General features: G+C 43.6%; 1 protein-coding gene across 1 annotated transcript in view; it reads left to right on the top strand.

Moving 5' to 3' along the window:
* Nucleotides 1–1,732, top strand: part of LOC125026910 — a 41,394-nt gene extending 39,662 nt beyond the window's left edge. Inside the window, exon 6 of the mRNA XM_047615511.1 lies at nt 1–1,732. This exon is cut by the window's left edge and continues 254 nt beyond it. Coding sequence (XP_047471467.1) covers nt 1–501 — 501 coding nt within the window. The 3' untranslated portion in view covers nt 502–1,732.
* Nucleotides 1,733–22,500: the final 20,768 nt, after the last annotated feature.

The raw sequence follows: 22,500 nt of genomic DNA, 5'->3' as shown, positions 1-22,500 counted from the left end.
CCGTCAGCAGCCTCGTTTCCAGCGTCTTCACCCTCGTCATTGTCATCAGGCCTCTTCACCATCAGCAGCGAGAGTCTGCCTTCGACTGACTATTATGCTCAGGCTTCAACATCTAATGGGCAGAGTTACCACCCAGTGCCTTCAAGACATGTAACCTCACCCTCAGATTCTGAATCTTCACACTCAGACTACTCGTCCAATTTCCTGCCAACACCGACTTCTAGCAGGTCACCCTCTGTTTCCTCAGCGGATTCCCCTGCAAACTATAACTCGGCAGCGCCTCCACAGCTGGATATCACATCTGCTGAAGGCGGGAATGCAGAGGAATTGCTTTCTGTGAGCCGAGGATTAGCTTCAAGGCCCTGCACAGGTCGATCTGTGTTGTCGCGACCAACAACCTCTATCAGCACAAGGTCTCTGCCTCCACCGCCACAACTGCAGAGGAAAACCAGCCTACCTGGGGCGCTGTTGGAGTCCGAAGATGAGGAGAAAGAGGATTAGTAATGCTGTTGTCATTGTTGATGGATAACGCTGAAAACCAAATTGCTAGCACGTTGGTGTCTGTAAGTTATATTGGTAGTTACTGCAATGGCCATGAGTTGTGTTGTGTTTGGTAATTATATAGGCTTGTAGATTTCATGTTGGTAGCTCTCATTATTATTATTATTATTATTATTATTATTATTATTATTTGCAAACACCACATCCTGATTTCAGTGATTAAACATCAAGAATATGACTATGACTACTGTCACACTGACGACGTGCAATGAAATAAATACACTGACCCTTTTTATCCTGTTACACTTCTGCAGTTGTTTCTGAATTATGCATTATTAATTGCGCTGAATCGAATGCATTGAATGTTTGTGTTTCTAATATGTTTGTATTGTCTCATATAAGTGTCACACCTGCAACACAGTAGAGCAGAATAAATGATAGTCAAAAAGTGATTTGAATCAGTTATAATGCAGAAAAGTTGTGGCCTAGAATGTTTTTCTCTGAAAGAGTTGCTGTATTATTAACTACTGTACAAATTACAGTATATATCATTTAAAGCTATTTATGCTATGCAAAAAAAATAACAAGAAAGTTTTGGTATACCTTTTTAGAGCTTATCTTTCTTAGTTTTTGCTGCAAATGATTTTCACTTCTGCACTCCATTGTAGTTCAACAAAAAGTCAGGCCGGCACTGATGCAGAAACTTCTCTAAACACCCAATCCTCCTGCTCTATACTTCCGCAGCCAAAAACATTGGCTCAGTATGAGTACTTCCTCTGAACTGTCAGATACCTTCCAAAGAAAAAAGAAAAAAAAACTTTTTGCAGCACACCGAAAATAACGGACAAAATGCTTCGGGTCTGTGTTTGCTCACATTATCAAAATATAAGTTCAAGGTACCTGCTCCACATGAACAGCACCCAATCAATGAGTCCGTCTCAGCCAGAAGTACATACAATGATTCACGGTGGTCTAGTCGACTTCCTGAGCTGAATTAACACGGTAGAAATTAACACGAAGCACTGAAAATTCACAGAAATAACAAAATTAAGTAAAAACCAATGTATATCGATATCTCCTGGCATATAGTTGGTGAATTATGGCTATGTATAAAATAATATCACCAGATTAAACTGTATGAAAGTAAAAACAAATAAACAAATGGCATCTATCTATCACACTCACACTCACACTGACCCTCACACTCACACACTCACTCACTCACACTCACACTCACTCACTCACACTCACTCACTCACTCACTCACACTCACACTCGCACTCACACTCGCACTCACACTCGCACTCACACACACTCGCACTCACACACACTCGCACTCACACACACTCACACACACTCACACACACACTCACACACACTCACACACACACTCACACACACACTCACACACACACACACACACACACACACACACACACACACACACACACACACACACACACACACACACACACACACACATACACACACACACACACACACACACACATACACACACACACACACACACACACACACACACACACACACACACACACACACACACACACACACACACACTCACACACACTCACACACACTCACACACACACACACACACACACACACACACACACACACACACACACACACACACACACACACACACACTCACACACACTCACACACACACACACACACACACACACACACACACACACACACACACACACACACACACACACACACACACACACACACGTGTATGTGTGTATATATATATATATATGAGTGTGTGTGTGTGTGTGTGTATGTGTATATGTATATATATATATATATATATATATATATATAACAGTTGATTTACATACTTAAATGTATATGATCAGCACCATTTTCCCGAAGAGTAAGTATAGAGACCAATATGATTACTAGGGTCTACATGCAAATACAGTTAATAATTTTGTATCATCGGAATTAGATGATTCGGACGTATCTTCACGCTGCTGATTCTTATTATTATTTTATTGTGATCATATGTGCTGCTAGATAAAGAACTATTTATTGCTGAATTAAACATTTGTATATGTTAAACACCTACACACGGAAATGTTTGTGATCCAGTGTAACTGTCAGTTTCCCGTAACATCTGCCCAGCTTACAAAATGCCAAGGACCTCTCTGTTGAAATTTTAGAAATGGGTTTCTAAACAGGTCATGCATGCATACCTTATGTGACTGACCATGGCATGAGCACGATGAATTTACGGGTTATCTCTTTGGACCCAGAATGTCCTGGTTCGAAGTCTTCTTGTGGTAGAGCATTTTTGCCACTGCCATTGTAGACGATTTGGTTTTGAAGCCTTGTTGAAGGAGGCCGTCAGTTACATCTTTGGGTTTAGGGACCCTCGGATGTGTATATAGATATACTAATGGATGGATTTATGTATCACCTATATTTTATTTTATTATGCTGAACACTTATAACATAAATAAACAGTCTAGTAATTTATTTTGTAGTTTCAATACTTATATATCAGCCTAAGACAGCTTACTGCCTCTCGCAGCTCAAGATGAATGTAGGCGAGTAAAATTATTAGTTCGATAATATTACCGGAAATTAGTTTGTTGTGATTCGCAAACCGAATGGTTTAGTACAGCAGAATTATCACAAATTATGTGTTTATAACCGGTTAGTTTCAATAAATAAGAACGGTTGATATAACTACTTCAGGAAATATGAATCACTTTATAACTTTGATGGCACGTCATACTTACGGAATAATAGCAAAAGTGATGATGATGATGATGATGATGATGATGATAACGACAACAACAACAATAATAATAATCATTATTATTACCATTACAATTATCAACCCGTAATACAAAGGCATAGCAGTACTTGGTTAAAGATTAGAATTACATCTACTCCATCATACTTTAAATCATATTTTTGTGGCATTAACGCTGACATTCTTTACTAACAGTTTGACTCTTTATTACTGCTTTTTAATTTTGTTCCAAATGTTTCTTCCAACTCCTTTGCACTGGAACTGATGAATCGTTGGGTGCAGCGAGATTTGTATGTATGGCGCGCCACGCTACCCTCAGTTAAGTAACGAATAATCGCTCACTATCATATCATAAATGCCAGCTCTGATATACGAAAGGCAGAAGTTGAATTCTATATCTTTGATATATACACGTTAAAAGATTATTTTTGGAAACGATTACACAAAGCGAGAATTGAGGCATGTAAAAAGCTAAGTTTGTCCATAGTACTCTATAAGCCATTAAACCACCCCTTGTCGCTCTTAATAATGAAATAGCATTCTAAAAGTACAATAGGTGTTGCTAACCTAATAACTATCATTAACTTTTTATCCGATTTTGTCACCTTTAAAAATTATTACACCGTAAGAAGGCGAGAAAATTTTCCCGCCAAAACCGTTCGAAAATTGATATATATTCATTAAAAGCATGATCATTACATTACAGAAGATACCGAGCTCAGCAGCAGTGGTGCTGCTGCCTCCACTTCATCCACCGTTCCAAAGCCCTGTGATGACCCACTTCTCTCTCTGATATAAGTTCACTTGTAGTTATAAAATATTCGAGGGTAAGGGTCGGAATCGCTTGCTCTGGGGGCACTCCACCATTATCGTTACTTTCTGGGCGCAGGTTAAACTTGGGCACAGGCAATTACCAGTAGGGTCTTGGGTACCGTGGGAAGTCGAGGGTAAGTAGAGGGGAGAGATCATTAAATCGCTCGGCCACCTAATCAGGATCGTCCTCGACCCTGCTGCAGTGGGTGAGCTGAAGACGAAGAAAGCGGTGATACAGGGAGTTTCGGTTCTTGCAGACGAGAAGCGAAGAAGGTCGCACAGGTGACTTCAAAGGTCGGCGGCCTAGGGAGCTTGTTCGCACAGGTCACTGTTCCGAAGCCCAGGTGGTCTTGACAGGAGCAGCAGTGGTGATCAGCCACGGAACTCGTCAATCGTTCCACAGGATCGCTTGTGAAGGCACAGGTAACTTTTAAATGACACGCACACCCGTCTAGAAGATTCTGGACCAAGTCGTTGGCAAGGAGACGAGGATTGAGCGGAAAATCGTGAGAACGAGGTCTTCGAGGGATCAGGATCACGTCGTTGGCGGGAGGATTCGTCATCTCGGGAGAGGAAGAGCACCATGGTGATGGCGTCACGAGGTTCGACAGGCAAAGCAGGACCACTCTTGCCAGGGTCACCAGCACAGGGCAGCAGATGTTGTGAGTGAGACGAGATACGGCGAGATGCGACGAGGACGTCAGGCGGCAGTCACCAGCGGACGAGGCGGCGGACACGACCGGAGTTGCAGCGACGTGCAGTAGAGAACAGAAAGGCGTCAGCAGGTGATGCGGGGCGAGAACGTCCTTGATATGGGCTCGTTAAGGGGCGAGCGAGACTTGGCGCGCCAGGGATCGGCGGCGAAGGTAGCGACGTGGTGATCCGAGAGTCAAGGTCAGCAGTGGGCTTCAGCACGGGGTGTCTGATTCTTGAGGTACTGGCAGGGCAGTGTTGATCGATGTTGCAGGCGTCAGACAACTGCATCAAGTGTTGAGGACTGCGACAGGTGTTGAAGTACTGCGCTGAGGAAGGAGTGACTTCAGCTCGGCAGGGAAGACTGGCTTCGTGTTTGATGTCAGGAAATCGCAGATGTATCGTGAGATGAAGTCTTGCGGTGACAGGAGTCGATAGATTGTTTTCACAGTGACTTCGCGTGGTGCGGTATCTTTGGAGGGCTTCGTGTGGTGCGATAATCCCAGAGCGGTGCCACCAAATATGTTATGTTACTGTGGTGGTCTTATTCCACTCTGGTATGGTATGGTACGCCCATGGAGGCGCGAGGAGACCTTCCCGGCCCGCAATGGCGAGCGCTCTCAGAGAGCTTGAGGTGTTGCCCGAGCCGATGCAGAGGGCATAGTGAGTTCGGCTCTGATTTTTTTGAGGGTTAGGGTTCACAAAATATTCACTAAACATAAGAATATGACAACATTGTTCTTTCGTGGGAAATGTCAGTACAGACTCTCTGTTTTATAGCAGTGTAAGGGTCTTGTGGTCACAGGTCTGGTCGGGAACACTGGATATGTCAATATAATTAAATCGTGAACATTGGATAACTACAAAGAGGATTAGTAATGCTGTTGTCATTGTTAATGGATAATGGTGAAAACCAAATTGCTAGCACTTAGGTGTCTGTAAGTTATATTGGTAGTTACTGCAATGGCCATGAGTAGTGTGGTGTTTGGTAGTTATATAGGCTTGTAGATTTCATGTTGGTAGCTCTCATCATTATTATTGTAATCATTATTATCATTATTGTTATTATTATTATTTGCAAACACCACATCATGATTTCGGTGATAAAACATCAAGGATATGGCTATGACTATTATCAGCACAAGGTCTCTGCCTCCACCGCCACAACTGCAGAGAAAAAACAGCCTACCTGGCATGCTGAGGAGAAAGAGGATTAGAATTTAATAGAGTAAGAAAATTTATATATATATATATATATACATACACACACACACACACACACACACACACACATACACATATATATCCCTTTCTTGACTATGCTTATTCTCTCCTCCTTAAACGTATCCACGCTGGTAGGAGGGATGTTGAGCATGCCTTCTACCATTCACAAGTACGTTCAGACTTCCTAAAGGAACTGTTCCCCAGATATGTCTTCCAGCTCACAGCCGATGTTGCTCACGATTCTTCCCGGTCCCTCTCCACCAGCCATGGCCGCTCTCTCTCCCGGAAACTCTCCAGTCTCACTGCCCGCTCTCCCTGGTCCCGCTTCTCCCTCACCGACCCTGTCACCAACCTATCTTCCTTGTCCTTGACTGCCCACCAGCAACAACTTCTTGGCTTCGGTCTATCCTTTGACCGTTTCATCTCTTCTCATGGGAACTTCTTGCCTGGTGTAGTATCAGGCAGGTCGGGCATGCCCAGGTCCACCGCCTTGTCCGCGCTCATTGGACAGCGGGCTCCCCTCGTTCCCTGCGCGCTTACACAGCGCTCGTCTACTTAGGCCGCAGGCAGCTAGCGAGATCGCCAAGGAAGGACCTTACCGGAAATTGCGTTCGACGGGGCGCAGCAGGTGGCGCTGAGCTGAACAAAGCGAAGAAGGTTACCAGGATCCCTCGATCGTGGATTTTTTTGCCGGGGTGACTTAAAGAGATTGTTTTAAAGAGATACACCGACCCCCCCCCCCCCCCCCCCCCGGCAAATTCGACCAGGACGCTTACGTGATACCGCGCCGCTTCGGTGTCCATCCCTCGTTGCTGCCGCGATGCTCATTGCTTACTTGCAATTAGCTTCGTGTCCTGTAGCCTACTCTTTCCTTTATGGAATTTTCGGCATTAGGATAACTCTCTGTGCATCTTCTGGTAAACTGGACCCCATCTTCGAGCTCGTGCTCGGACGTGGGCAGACCTTTACCTCCCGCAGGGGAGGATGTGTCTGGGGGGCCTTAGCGTGCCTGCCTTACGGTGCACAGAGAGTTGCCATTCTTTTTGCTAGGGAATGGTATGGCAGACCATCTGATGACTGCCACTCTAGATATTTCGTTTAGGAATGATAGGCAGGTAGGAGCCCCTCCCTTTGTCAGGCCCTCAGCCTGGTTCTGTCGTAATAGCTGCTGCTAGACAGAACCGAACTCACGTCCCGCCACTGTAACAGCCTAGAAAGTAACTTATCCCCCTCACTGTGGTGAATCAGCCTTTGGGTGGCTGTTTCTGAGGGTTAAAGAAACTTCCTTGAAAGGCGCTGGACTCCTCTTCCATCACTGAGGTGAAACAACCTTTGGGTGGCTGTTTCAGAGGGAAGAGGAATTCACAAAGACACAGCTCCTTTCCTTCCTCACTGAGGTGAAACAACCTTTGCATGGTTGCTTCAGAGGGATGAAAGAAACCAGCTGGCAAAATGACAAGACCCCCCTTCCCTCACTGAGGTCAAACAGCCTTTGGATGGCTGCTTCAGAGGGAAGGGGGAAACACTTTGAAAAGACACAGGTCCTTTCCTTCCTCACTGAGATGAAACAACCTTTGGGTGGTTGCTTCAGAGGGATGATAGGAACTGCCTGGCAAAAGTGCAAAACCTCCCTTCCCTCACTGAGGTGAAACAGCCTTTGGGTGGCTGTCTCAGAGGGAAGGAGGACTCCCTTTGAAAAGACACAGGTCCTTTCCTTCTTCACTGAGGTGAAACAACCTTTGGGTGGTTGCTTCAGGGGAACGAAAGGAAGTGCCAAGAACGCAAAACCTCCCTTCCCTCACTGAGGTGAAACAGCCTTTAGGTGGCTGTTTCAGAGGGACGGGGGACCTACTTTGAAAAGACACAGGTCCTTTTCTTCCTCACTGAGCTGAAACAACCTTTGGGTGGTTGCTTCAGAGGGATGCAAGGAACTGCCTGGTGAAAGTGCAAGACTCCTCTTCCCTCACTGTGGTGAAGCAACCTTTGGGTGGCTGCTTCAGAGGGCTGAGCAAAAGGGCTCCAAACAATGATGTCTCGTAGGTGGAAGGGCATCCCCTCTGGTCTCTCCCCAGGGGTTTACACCTATCCACGTGTTTGCCGTGCGTGGCAGCCTTGTACGCTGTGGAGACGGGAGTCCTGGAGGTTGAACGATGCCGTGTACGCCCTGCGGCTAGCAACACGCCTCTTTGGTCCTCTATTCCAGCAAGACAGGCGGCCTGATCCCGGCCCGGTCACGGTCAATCGGCTGGTCTCCCCCGGGAGGCTAGAGTCAAGCAGTCATGCCGCCATTGGCACTCACTATGGTCCGTGAGCGCCGTCACAATGGCTATTGGCTGCGTATATCCTCTCATCACTCCTGTTGCTGTTAGACACTGGTTCTACGCTTCCCCTTGTTGGACTCCTTGGTGGGTGGGGGCGTTAGAGGATGAAGCACTTACCTCTATATGGAAAATATTAACAAACACCCCCCACAGACTGATAAAAATGTTGATGAACCGCGCAAGGCCCAGACAACGGCAGTCACCATGAAGCCATATGTGCCTTCTGGTGGCAAAAGAAAGCCCCATACACAGGATGACACTGTCACCCCTGCTGCTAAGGTGGACAAGACCGCAGCCAATGGGTCTGTCCACCGAATAGTCAAACATCTTGACTCGCGAGCTGGCCTCTCCAGGCCAACAGCTAAGCCAGGGAGGCCCCTGAGTTCTCAGACGGCCTCCCCGATTGAGAGGGGAGAGCAGGCTGAACCAGCCGTATCAGCTACTGCCCCCACAAACAAGCCCGAAAGCCGAAAGGGCGGGCCGATGCGTCCAAGGCCGGAGACCGACTCTGATGAAGAGTCAGGACCCTCTAAACGCTTTGCCCAGTTCAGAGTGCCAGCTAAACCCGAAGGCTTCGACAATGCCTACCAATTGGTCAGGACATTGGAGTTGCAACGGAAAATCAGGTTGTCGATCCGGGTCGCCCAAGATCAGGGCATGATCATAATGCCCAAAGATCAAGCTACCCTGAATTTCCTCCGGGAAACGAAGGAGCTAGCCGATGGGAGGAAAGTGGGTCTTTCCTCACTAAGTCCCGCGGAAAAGAGAACCAAGATGGTGCTACTTGGCTTCTCAGTCTCGTATAATGTGGAGCTGATCGCTTCACACCCACAGGTCGTGCAGGCTTCCCAAATGTCGAAGGGGAAGACTCCAACCAGGCAAGTCCTGGTGACCATGAAAGGTGCCCCAACCACTACCCTTGATCTGGGTAACTGGGGCACCTACAACCTTCGAACGTATGTGCCAGAACCACTCCGGTGTTTCAAGTGCCAGAAATATGGTCACCACCAGGCTAACTGTACAGCAAAGCCTAAATGTGGTGTCTGTAGCAAGGCACACAACACAGAGGTATGCCTCAAGGCATACAATGAGGATAAGAGGGACACAACAGCTAAATGTCCCAACTGTGCCAAGAAGCATCATGTCTGATGCCTGACTTGTTCTGTCAGGAAAGAGGCGGCCCTCAGGCGACAAGAGATTGCTCAAAAGCGACTAGACTTTGTTCCTGCCCCACCGGGCACCTATGTCTGGGGAAGGAACAAAAGCGAAAAGGCCTGCCAACCTCCTAAGAGGAAGGAAGCCGCCCCCCAGCCGACACCGGATGTCTCCAACAAAAAGGAGTTTCCGAAATGCCAAAGAAAAAGAACCTAAAGAAAAAAGGTTCTAAGAGCACCACAAAAACCTCCCCAACAGATGATCATCTCCTCTTTGACGAGGACGATATGACTCTCCTGTTGACTGCTGTTGTATCAGCAGTAGCAACAGCCCTGGGGAGGTCGAGTGAGGAGGCTGAGAAGGCAGTTTCGGTCGCCATGACGGTAATGACCCAGACTGTCGCAGCCCTGAAGGGAAGAAAGCTGGATAGAGCAAAGCCAGCCCCACCCTCACCCCAGGAAGAGACTCCCCCCCCCCCCCCCCCGACTCCAAACTAGGCCATGCCTTCACAGGCAGAGCCAAAACAGGCTGAATCTGTGCAGCCAGAGCCAGACCTCGCTGACCTTGCCCAGGCAAGGCCAGCCAAGAAAAAGCCTGAGAGAAAAGCCGAACCAACCAAAGTCAGAGCTACCAAAGGCTCTCCACCCCCCAGTGGACCCAAGGATAGCCTGACAAAAGACGAGGAGCCCTCAACCAGCGACGACCTCGCAATGGAGTTGTCAGACTCCGACGATGTCTCTGATGTAACTATCACTGAATAACATCATGACACACCATCTAAGCATCCTACAGTGGAACATCAATAGCTTCTCTGCAAAGAACGCTTTTCTCCAAGCAGTAGTGCCAACAAGGAACACTGACATTGTTGAATCCCTTGCCGTCGAGGTTCACCTGGCTGGGGGGCCCCTCAAACTGTACAACGTGTACAGCCGGCCACGCTGTAGAAGCTTAGACATCAGCCAGGTCTGTGCTTCTGCTGCACATGACCGAGTGATCATAGGGGGAGACTTCAATGCACACCACCCCATCCTGGCTCCCTGCCGGGCAACGGATGCGGCCGGATATCACATAGCCGACGTGCTAGAGATATTCCCTGAGATCGCTCTCCTCAACACCCAAGAGCCAACGCATGTCAGAGGAGGGGTCCTAGACCTCACCCTGGCCACTACAACTCTGGTGGGGAGGATTGGCTGGCGTGTCGATGAGACCGTCACAAGTGACCATTACGGCACTATAACTACCCTCATGGATGCTGGCCCAGCCGAAATCCTAAGACCGAATCCAAGATGGAAAACAGACAAGGTCAACTGGCAGGCGTTTCAAAACGCCTTGGCCCTCTGTCTGAGATGCAACGATCCCCCACAAAGCGAAAATGTGGAAGTGCTCGAAGCTAGCCTTCTAAACGCCATTGATGAAGCAGCCTCACAGACCATACCCAAAACTCGGCCTGGGTCCAGGAGTCACAAAGAGTCTGGTACTTCAACGACGAGATCAGGGAGGTCAACCACAGGGTGAACATGTGCCGAAAACTATTCCGAAGGCAAAGAACCCCTGACAACTTATCCCTCCTAAGGGAGGGATAAGTTGATCAGATCTCTTTATTGTTGATCAGATCTCTTTATTGTTTTGGCGGTTCCGTATTTATTCTCGTACGTCTTGGTGACGTTACTGCCTTCATTATATCCCATTGCTGACGGGCATGGCACGTCCGTCTATGCCATTGTTTTTATACATAGACTGTTACATTTGTACTAAGTCACCAATGAACCAGTTATGAATACTGCCTGTCTCGCCAGTTCATCCTTTTCATTGATTTACGAAAATATTTTACATCTTATTTTGCTGTTACTAATGTTTATAACACTTTAGTAATTATAGTGTTTATAAAAAAAATAGCACTATCAATTCTTTCATTCTTTGTTGGATTTCTTGGCTATCACCCAGAGGCATGTGGCCAAGGTTATTAAGCCAATGGATCCTATTTATTCTATCAGTCTATAAAAGGTCATACAGTTTTGTCTCCCTTAGAAAAGCGATTACTTTATTTATAATTTTTTTATCATCTGATAAAATATTTGATATTGTAAAATCTTTATTTTTTATTCGGAGATAGTTTATAAGGTGTTCTCTTTGATTATTGTATGTTTGGCATGATGTTAAAAGGCAATTGATTGTTATGCTGGTGTTACATATCTGGCATTGAAGAGGGTATTTTTTTCTATGTAGAGAATGAGGTGGGTAAATCTTGTAGCGTTGACCTTAAGGTGAGCCAATACCACCTCCTCCCTTCTTTCCTTCCTGTGGGATGTGTCCCACAGTTCTATATTTTGTCTGATTCTGTGCGTGAGTTGGAGGCTGGTCCACACACTTTGCCACAAGAGATGTATTTGGCTTTTATAAGAGACACAAAACACCTGAGATCTGTACGAACTATGGTAGTGTCCAGATCGCCAGTTGACCCGGCTAATTTGTCAGCCTGTTCATTGCCATGGATACCAGAGTGGCCTGGTACCCATATTAGCTTGATTGATTTGTTGGCACCAGGTAACTTACGAGTGATATTACCCAGCAGTTAATTTTTAGTGGTTTCTAAGGATTTAATAGCTTTAAGTGAACTTAACGAATCTGAAAAAAATAACTATTCTATCTTGGGTCGTCGATAGTGCAAAATCAATAGCTTTGTTAATGGCAAAAAGTTCGGCAATCTTAACTTTAGTTTACATTCAGTCGACCATACACACACTCATCTGTCTTGGAGCCGTCGGTATATATATGAAAAAAGGGAGATGTTTAATAAGGATCTCTCTGAACCTCTAGGGCTCGGACAAGCTCATCCATTGTAAGATCTTTATTGTAATCAAAGTCATCTCCTGTGGCTAAGTGAATTGGTTGCAGCTCAGCCGCTTCCTTGATGGTCAGGAATGCGGGATGGTAGTTTGCTGAGCTGCTTGTATGAGAGAACTGCCTGGCGAGTGCATTAGCAATGTCTCTAGGGGAATCGATATTATTGCCCTCTTCAATAATGATGTTAATTTTGAAAGATGTTTTTTCTTATTGATTTTATTGACAGTGGACCAAACCTTTGATACTTTTGTATTGCTGTTTATTGTAGAGACAAAGCTTCGCCAGGAGTCTCTTTTTGATTGTCTAATTACTCTACGAACCCTAGCTCTTGCTTGTTTGTAATTGCAAAAGTTCTCATTTGTGATGTTATTTTTGAAAAGCCTGTAAGCCTTATTGCGTCGGCACAGCGCCCTGCGGCAATCTGGTGACCACCATGGAACTCTATGCTTAACGCTATCTGTCGAAGTTTCAGGAATGGATAGCAAAGCTGCTTCTAAAATCGAATTCTGAATATTGTTTACTTTATCCAACAAGTTCGAGCTTGACGCTCCTTGTAAAAGCGACCCAGTCTGCTTTTGTTTATGTTAAATTTAGGCGCTGAAGGCGTTCTCACTGTGTCGCACGAATATTTAATCAAAATAGGAAAATTATCGCTACCCAACGAGTCGTCAATGGTGTGCCACAGGCACTTGGCTGCTACTGATGAAGAGACCAGTGATATGTCTATAAAGCTCAAATTACCGGTATTATCGTCCACCCGCGTGGGACTACCATCATTCAGGACTAAATCAGACTCGTTAATCAGCTTAACTACTTGCTCACCACTACCATCCACCCGTAGGGAACCCCATAATGTATGATGAGCATTAAAATCACCTAAAATTACTTTATTTTGTGGCAGATGTTCTTGAAGAGCAAAAAGCTCATCATAGATTATCACTTTATCAGGCGGACTATAAACTGAACATATGGTCAGATACGTGCCATTAATTTTTACTTTGCATGCGACAAACTCCAAAGTTGAATCAATAGTCACTTCTGTAAAAGGGAGGTTTTGGTGGATGTACATGGCGACTCTTCCTCCACCCCTACCCTCACGATCCTTCCGACATAAATGGTAGTTCCTGAGCGATACGACCTCGTCAGAGACGAGGTTTGTCAAATGAGTTTCTTGAAGAACTATAATATCGGGAGCATAGGACGAGGCTAATAACTTAAGGTAATTTACTTTAGATCTAATACTTCGACAGTTCCATTGTATAATGGTTGACGCGATGATTACATTTTATGGGGTTTGGAAGTGCCTTGTTCACCAGTTTTTATTTTATTTTTATGGCAGGGAGGCGCCTCCTCTCCCTCGCTTCCCGGGGACCTCTCACGGGATGGTTTGGAGACAGAAGCCTCCATGTCCTGCAACCCCTGGCGAGGGAGACGACTGACAGATTGCGACCTGCTTCTCTCTCGAGAAACCGATCGCGAGCAAGACGAAGTCCTCACAGGAGTAGCCCGGACGGGGAGATGCGCTCCGGACTGTGATTCGGTATCATCCTCCTTATGATGTTTAGGCTGGGTTGATGCAGCCATTTGATCGACCAATTTTGTCAGTTGATATACTTTAATGTTTAGTTCTTTAACGGTTTGTTTAAGTTCAGCAATTCCCTTATCCTTGGTTGCAAGCTGCTGACTGACATAATTTGCACTAGGGGTGTTGTTAGTTACTGCTGCAGCATAGGAAGTATCGGGTTTGTGTGTCAAACTTTCCACTTCCCTCTTAGCTTCAGTATAACTAACTTCATGCTTTCTCATATATGCCAATGTATCAGTCTCCTTCTTCAGGATGCTGCACTCGGCAGATCCTGAATGATGGGGACCTCCACAGTTAGCACATTTGGAAATTTGGCTAGTACATGTGATGGTGTCATGGGCTTCAGCACATTTACGGCAAACAAATTTAGATGAATCTTTGTCAATACATCTTGATGAGGTGTGTCCGAATTTTTGGCATCTATTACAATGCATTGGCTTTTGGACATAAGGTCTTACTTGAACATGTTCATATCCGACATTGACATATTCAGGGATTTTATTCAAGGCAAAAGTAAAAAAACACAGTCCAGTTTTCGTTCGCAGATTCCCGTCTTTCTTGGTCATACAATGAACGTCCACTACGTCTTGGTCCTCCATGCTCTCAAGAATTTCACTTTCTTCCATCCTCAAATCCCTGTGAAAGATTACTCCCTTACAGGTATTTGGGCCAATAGGAATAGTTACTCTTACTCGAAGATCATGAATTTGCGTCAGCTTAAGTAAATCCTTAATCTGGGAGTTGTATTGTACTTTAACAAGGAGGCTTCCATCTCGCAATTTTTTGACAAATTCAAAATCGCCGTCCACTTGACCATCAAGGACCTTTTTGATGATAAAGGGGTTCACGTTCAAAAGCGACTGATTTTTCATTCACGCATTTTACATTCGCGAACCTTGTATTCTGGGTGGGGATTTTGAAAGTTGGTCGTCTCGTCTTGTCATTAGTGGGGGTACCGTTGCTCGTAGTCAGAGAGTGGTCATGAGTCGCCCCCCCTCCTTGAGAAGGAGAAGGGGTAGCGGGGAGTCATTCATTCTGGGTATCGGACCAGGTCCGACCTCTTTGCTAAAAATCGTAGTCCTGAAGGGACAAAAACTTCTTCTCTGTTGTTATCAACCTAACTACAATAGCTAAGAGAGTAAATAAGTTTTTCGTCCTCTACCCCCCCCTCCCCCCCAGTGGAAGCCTGGTTGCGTTCTCTAGTACCACAGAGGGATCGAGTTATGTGTGGGACACTTCCTTACCGCCGAACTTGCCTAGGAGAAGGACGGTAATTCAATGCCCAACCCCCCAAGCGAACACGAGGAACTCCGGTAGGCTCAGGAAAGTCACATTAAGAGGAGAAAAATTCAGAACCAAAGAAAAGTGCGCCCAAATGACGCCCCAGACTACTGGGCCTCCCTACCCAGGTGTCATAGGCCACAAGGGGTACCCTAGTGTAGAGGAGAGCTGCGGGTCACCTGCAAAAACAAGCGCACTGAAGGTGCTGGCAAAGCACTATAAAGTGCGCAAGATCTGTAATTTACAGGTTTTTTACTTTAATTTATTTACTCTAGAACACAGAAACAATAATGTCTAGCAAAACGAGAGGCCCCGGGCTCCAGGGTAACCCTTGTGGCACAAGACTTAGTGTTTATTGGTGCTGTATTTTAACAAGGTGTTCGCTCAACAGGGACCATTGATATTCATAGCACCCGTAAAAAAAAAAAGGTTTTCCCGCCAATTCAAAGGAAAGGTGAAATCAGGTAAGGTCACAAGATCTACTCATTGACTCCTACTAATCTACTAATTGACATTCATAAGTAGATATAATTAAAATGTGAAAAAACATAGCATATTAAAAAATAAACGAGAAGGCTGAAAAAGTAAAAGGGCTAAAGCAAATTATTAAAATCATTGAAAAATAAAAATAAAAATTCTAAAAAAAAAAAATAGAAAGACAATGTAAATAACGTAAGACATGAATAAAAAAATTCCATGGTAAATATTTGTATTAAAATAGAAATACATATAATGAAAATACAATTTCACAATATAAAAGAGACAAACCCTGTCATGCTCATCTATAAATCGAAGAAAAAACTAAAATAAGAATACGAAAAATAAATCTTCATCTAAAAAAGAACAATTAAGATGACGATCAAAATCCTTAAAACCACTAAATAAAGTAGTATGGGGGCAAGCTTTAAGAACTTAAACAATTAAAGACATCAATCATTTATTAAAGGAACGAAATAAAACACAGAAAACGTGATAAACGCGCCTTAACTAGAAGTGAGCAGCGGTAAAAACGGTAAAAAAAATTGTCCTACGCAGGGGAAATGAAGATCATGTGGTCACCCCATGTGGATTCTGATATATATATATATATATATATATATATATATATATATATACAAATATTCCAATATACAGCTATATTCCAATATATCATACATGTATATATATATATATATATATATATATATATATATATATATGTATATATATACATATATATATATATATATATATATACACATATACATATATATATATATATATCTATACATATACATATATATATATACATATATATATATATATGAATATATGTATGTTCTTATATGTGTGTGTATATATATATATTTATGTGATATATATTATATAAAGATACATACATAAATGCACACACACACACACACACACACACACACACACACACACACACACACACACACACACACACACACACGCACACACACACATATATATGGATATGTATACATATACGTATATACATATATACATATACATATATATATATATGAATATATATATATGAATATGTTTACATATATATATGTATATATATATGAATATGTATACATATACGTATGTATATATATACGAATATAAATATATATAAACATATATGTTTATGTATATATGTTAATATCTTTCTGTCTATCTATATATATATATATATATATATATATATATTTGTGTGTGTGTGTGTGTGTGTATGTGTGTGTGTACAGATAGATAGACACTAGTAGATAAATACATAAACCTACCCTCATGGATGCTGGCCCAGCCCAAATGCCACAACCAAATCCATGGCCAACTGACAGGCGTTTCAGAACGCCTTGGCCCACTGTCTGAGTTACAATGAACCCTCACAAAATGAAAAGTGGAAGTGCTTGAAGCCAGACTTATCAGACTTATCTCCCTCCTCAGCTGCCTGGCCAAGACGTCCGAGAGGATGGTACTAAACCAAGTCCAATGGAAAATGGGACCCCCACTTGAACACCTCCATGGGTTCACAAGCATGAGCACAGTACACAGCATAGTCCACTTGCCATTCAGGGAGACCCTGATTCAGAAGGGAATCAGACGAAAACTTTTGACTTGGATAGGTGACTATTTCAGGAACAGAACACCCAGAGTCAGATTCCAAAGTCACCTATCACAGCACATGCCACTGTAAAATAGAACAAAACAGGGTAGGGTTCTCAGTCTAGCAATATTCAACACCCTAATGTCCTGTATCCTCAACATACACCTCCCAGCGGGGTGCAAGATCATCTCGTATGCAGACGATCTTGCAATCACCTCCACTGGACCCTACTGCCTAAATAAAGCCCAGCGTTGTCTGGACCTTGTGTCTGAGGAGTGTTGTAGGACAGGACTAAAGATCTCTGCAGCCAAATCCAAAGCCATGTCTCTGAGACACAATGTTCAAGGCATAAGTCTGCGGAACCAAGGAGTGGACGTAGAATGGGTCCAGGTCTTCCAATACCTTGGGTTAAGGATTGACCGAACCCTTTCGTTCCTGGAGGAGGTCCAGTACCTAGTTGTCCAAACCAAAGCAAGACTGTCTGTCATGAGAGCAATGGCTGGGAGACACATAGGAGGGAGACACAAAGTACTAGGAGCATTCTATGTACATGCCGTCTGGCCCATTGTGGACTATTCTGGGTGCCCCAAGGTGGACGAAGGTCCTTAACCTCACCTTCTCCCCCTGGACTCACGAATTGATCTAATGGCAGCACAATTCCTTTCAAAGGTCAACTAGGCTCTCAGGAACACAAGCCTAAGACAAAAAAATAGTCAGACGCTTAGAACAAGACCACAAGTTCTTTGCAAACAACTCCTGGCTGTCTCACACAGCCAGGGTGTTGATGCTCTATCAGCTCAAAGAATAGCTACTTGCCAAGGGCATGGACTCCCCCCTTCCTGACTATATTGAAGCCCCACCGTGGGCACAAACCTTGATAGAGTTCTCTGTTATGAGCCTGCCAATGAGAAAGAATCAATACCCCATGCCTAGTCTAAAGGCAGAAGCCCAGAGGGTCATTGCAGCCATCACTCCTCCAGGTAGTAGAACCTACTTCACGGATGGATCAGTTGATCACTTGAGCCACACTGCAGGCGCCGGTTTTGCAGCAAGGGATGCCACAAAATTTATGAGGGTAACAAACAATGCCTCGTTGCTATAGACAGAGGCAGTTGCAATCATGGGAGCCCTAGCCCACGTGTCTTTGAGGGAAGGTCACATGGTCATACATACAGACTCCAGGGCAGCCATTGACTGTCTTCAGCACAACTCACCTCCTGACCACTGTGCTTACCATAACGCAGAGAATTCTTGCTCAGGGTAGTAGAATAATCATTAATTGGGTCCCCAGCCATATTGGCATCAGAGGGAATGAGCTTGCTGACAGACTAGCCACCATTGGCAGGGGTATGCCCACAAATCCCATGATCATACAACCAACAAGAAAAATCCTAAAGAACTGCACTGCGGCCGTACATTCCTCCTGCAGCTCCACAGAAAGAAAATGAGATCCTCCCCCTCGGCCAGATGGTACTCTCTGAATTCTTCACAGAATCAGACTAGGTTACCACTGTGCACGACAGATCATAGAGACAATAAACGATGAAGAGACATGCTACATGCATTGTGGCGAGCCGGACGCCACCCTGGTACACTACTTACAGAATTGTGAGTACACACAATGCCTGAGACAGGGACTGCCGCTGTGCTGGTAAAGATATTATGCGGTATACTTACATCATGGCGGCAGGAGCGCCTACTGGCAGTACTGCCGCCACGGTAAGCACCCAGTCTCAGAGAACAAAATGAGATAGCCATAAAAAGCTGAGAGTGGCCGGACCATATAAGGAAGGCCTGGGCGAAGCTAGATATTCGCAAATATCAATGAATGAAATGTACAAACAAACACATTTAGCGAAGAGGAAATTGAGAGACACACCAGTCTAGGCTGGAGCTCCTAGAGGTGTCCGGCAATCCGGATGGGTGCTCGGAACATCTGCTCCTTGCGGCCACTGAAGTGGGTCGCATGGCTCGGCTGAATGGCAATCAGGACTTGCGCTGCTCTTTGGTGTGTGGGCACAGATACTGCTGAGAAGGGACAAGGAACAGTTCATTAGGAATCTTGCATATCAGATCATGCTGGGGTTTGTATTTTGAGCAGCTGTACCTGGTAGACCCTCCTACGGTTAGCTTGGAGACAAGTTGTGTGGTGGGGGCATATCAAACTCCTTTTCTGTTAATTCACCTGCATGGACAGGATAATGGGTTTCAGAGCTACTATCCAAAGTCAATGGGCAATATCAAGGTCTCAGACCTTGACTTTGCTGATGATATTGCTATCCTATCTGAGTCTCTGGAGCTACTGGTGGTGGCTCTAGCAATGAGGTGAAACCCTTGGACCTAGAGGTCTCCTGGACCAAGACCAAGATTCAGGGCTTTGGGGGCCTGTTAGGGGAACCAGTTCAGTCGATCCATGCTTGCAGTAAGGATGTTGAAGTCACAGAGAGCTTTGCATACCTTGGTATTGTAGTCCATATCTCTGGGCTGTCAGACCAAGAAGTCAGTAGACAGATTAGTCTGGCAGCAAGATCCATGAACTCAATCAACAAGAGTATTTGGAGATGTCACAACCTATGGAGGATCAAGCTATGTGTCTTCAAGGCCTTGCTACTGCTAGTTTTGCTCTATGTAAGCGAAACTTGGATGCTATCTAGTGCCTTGGAGTCTCATCTTGATGCCTTTTATAACAAGTCTCTTCTCCAGATCATAGGGTACAGTTGGCAGGGCCATATGTCCAACCGACGGCTACATCGTGAGACTGGTATGGGACTTGTTACTTGCATAATCCAGGATAATCCACTATTAATGTGTATATATTCACACATTGATACACACACACACACATATATATATACATGTACATATTAACATACGTACATACATATATATGTATATACACATTGATACACACACACACACACACACACACACACACACATATATATATATATATATATATATATATATATATATATATATATATAAGTATAAATATTCATATACATATAAATAAACACACACACACACTCATATGTGTGTATATATATATATATATTTGTACATATATACATATATATATATATATACATATACATACATACATATATACATATATATAAATATAAATAAATATATACACATATATATGTATATATATACAAACATAGATATATATTTATATATATACATATGTATGTATACATGTATGTATATGTGTATGTATATACACATGTGTATATATACACAAATATATATATATACATATATATGAGTATATATACATATATAAATTTATGGATGAATACACACACACACACACACACACACACACACACATATATACATATATATATATACATACATACATATATATTTATATACATATATAAACATATATCTATACATATAAGGACTTCAGTTCATGTTTCTTCGCTGAGTACATGTCAAGCCTGCGTGGGATCCTGGGTCACTGCTCGCAACCATTTTACAGGCCCAGGATCTGTATCAAGTTGTTCAGTGGAGTGTGTGCGCACGTGTATGTGTGTGTGTGTGTGTGTGTGTGTGTGTGTGTGTGTGTGTGTGTGTGTGTGTGTGTGTGTGTGTGTGTGTGTGTGTGTGTGTGTGTGCTTATATGTATATATATGTGTGTGTGTGTGTGTGTGTGTGTGTGTGTGTGTGTGTGTGTGTGTGTGTGTGTGTGTGTGTGTGTGTGTGTGTGTGTGTGTTTATGTGATATGTGTGTGTGTGTCTGTGTGGTAGAAAAAAAAATTATGCAAAAACTAGATTTATTGAAAATAAGACTAGCTTCGAAATCCACCTGGGTTCCATCATCAGGTCTGAAGAGCAAAGAGAAAGGAGGGGGTTTAAAAGAGAGGTATTGCCTCCTCGCTGTTCCTCCGCGCCCTTCGCATCTGTGACCCCCAGTACCTGGATGGAGAGATCGACTTCCTGCGTCGTTCGTTCTCGAAACTGGGCTACCCTCGTCATGCTCTCGACGTCGCGTTATCCAGGGCACGGCGTACCTTCTACCACAACTCCTCTCCTAAAGAGACTCCTCACCTGCCCGTCCTAAGCCTGCCTTACACTGAGATCTACTCTCTCCGTCGCCCTCTTCACCCTCTCAAATGCAGGCTTTTTCGCCAGCAGAACACTCTAAGGTGAACGTTGCAACCTGGTCCACACGAGTTTTTCCTCTACCTCGAAGCTTGGTACCTATACTGTTCCTTATGCCTCCTATGATAGGTATAATTCGTTGGCGAGACAGGCGCCAGTCTCAATAAGCGTCTGTATCAAAATAAATCGAATCTAAAGGGTTAAGACAGCGTCCGTTTCCAGTGATGTAATAAATTGATCATGTCGAAATACATCTGCCTTCTGAAATCTTTTGAATAGAGAAAATCGTTGTCTCAAATATGTCCAAATATGCTTACAAGAATAAGTCTCTTTTTTATCCATACTTTACGAATTAATATGACATGCTAAAATAGTATTTGTATACAAATAAAGCAAAATGTATTGCAATTTATTCATAATATATAAATTCAGCACTAGTTGAATCCTGCGGATACATAGGGAGCCACGTCTTCTTTCGTTAGCGCCTTAGACAAACATGTCATCACATCATACGTCATCATTCGACAGATGTCTAACCTACTAGCTGATAACATCTCATGATTGCCTTTATTGAACATTTATTTAGCAGTTATTTTTTTTATGTAAATATTCCTCTGTCCAATCGTGAATATTGCATTTATATAATAAGACTATGTACGAAGAATAGCTGACAGATATTTATACAACTATTTACACATCAGTTGTTTTGAATTAGTTTCTATTCACATGGATATGTATTTATTTTGAAAGCCTATCCAATATACATATATTATTTTAGTCTCCTAAAAGATGAAGGATTCTAGGTGGCGCTCTTGCCATGATAAAAAAGTAATTCATGCCGTATTTTCATTAGTCTTATGAGCTGCTTACAAGTTTCCCTTATTTGAACACGGGGGTTGATTACATTTGAGGCAGATGACAATTTCTTTTTAATAAATTATATTTTTAGATTGATAAAAAATGCAGTTTCAGGGCAAAAAAGACTTTTTGTGTCCATATTTCAAATCGACATAACCTATAATAATTCTCATATTTAATTGAAAGTGAAGTGAAATATCTACTTTTATACAGCATTACA

Source organism: Penaeus chinensis, chromosome 7 (assembly GCF_019202785.1).
Source record: "Penaeus chinensis breed Huanghai No. 1 chromosome 7, ASM1920278v2, whole genome shotgun sequence".
Classification (NCBI taxonomy): Eukaryota; Metazoa; Arthropoda; class Malacostraca; order Decapoda; family Penaeidae; genus Penaeus; species Penaeus chinensis.
Note: the sequence above shows the minus strand (reverse complement) of the source record. Positions and strands in the feature narration are given on the sequence as shown.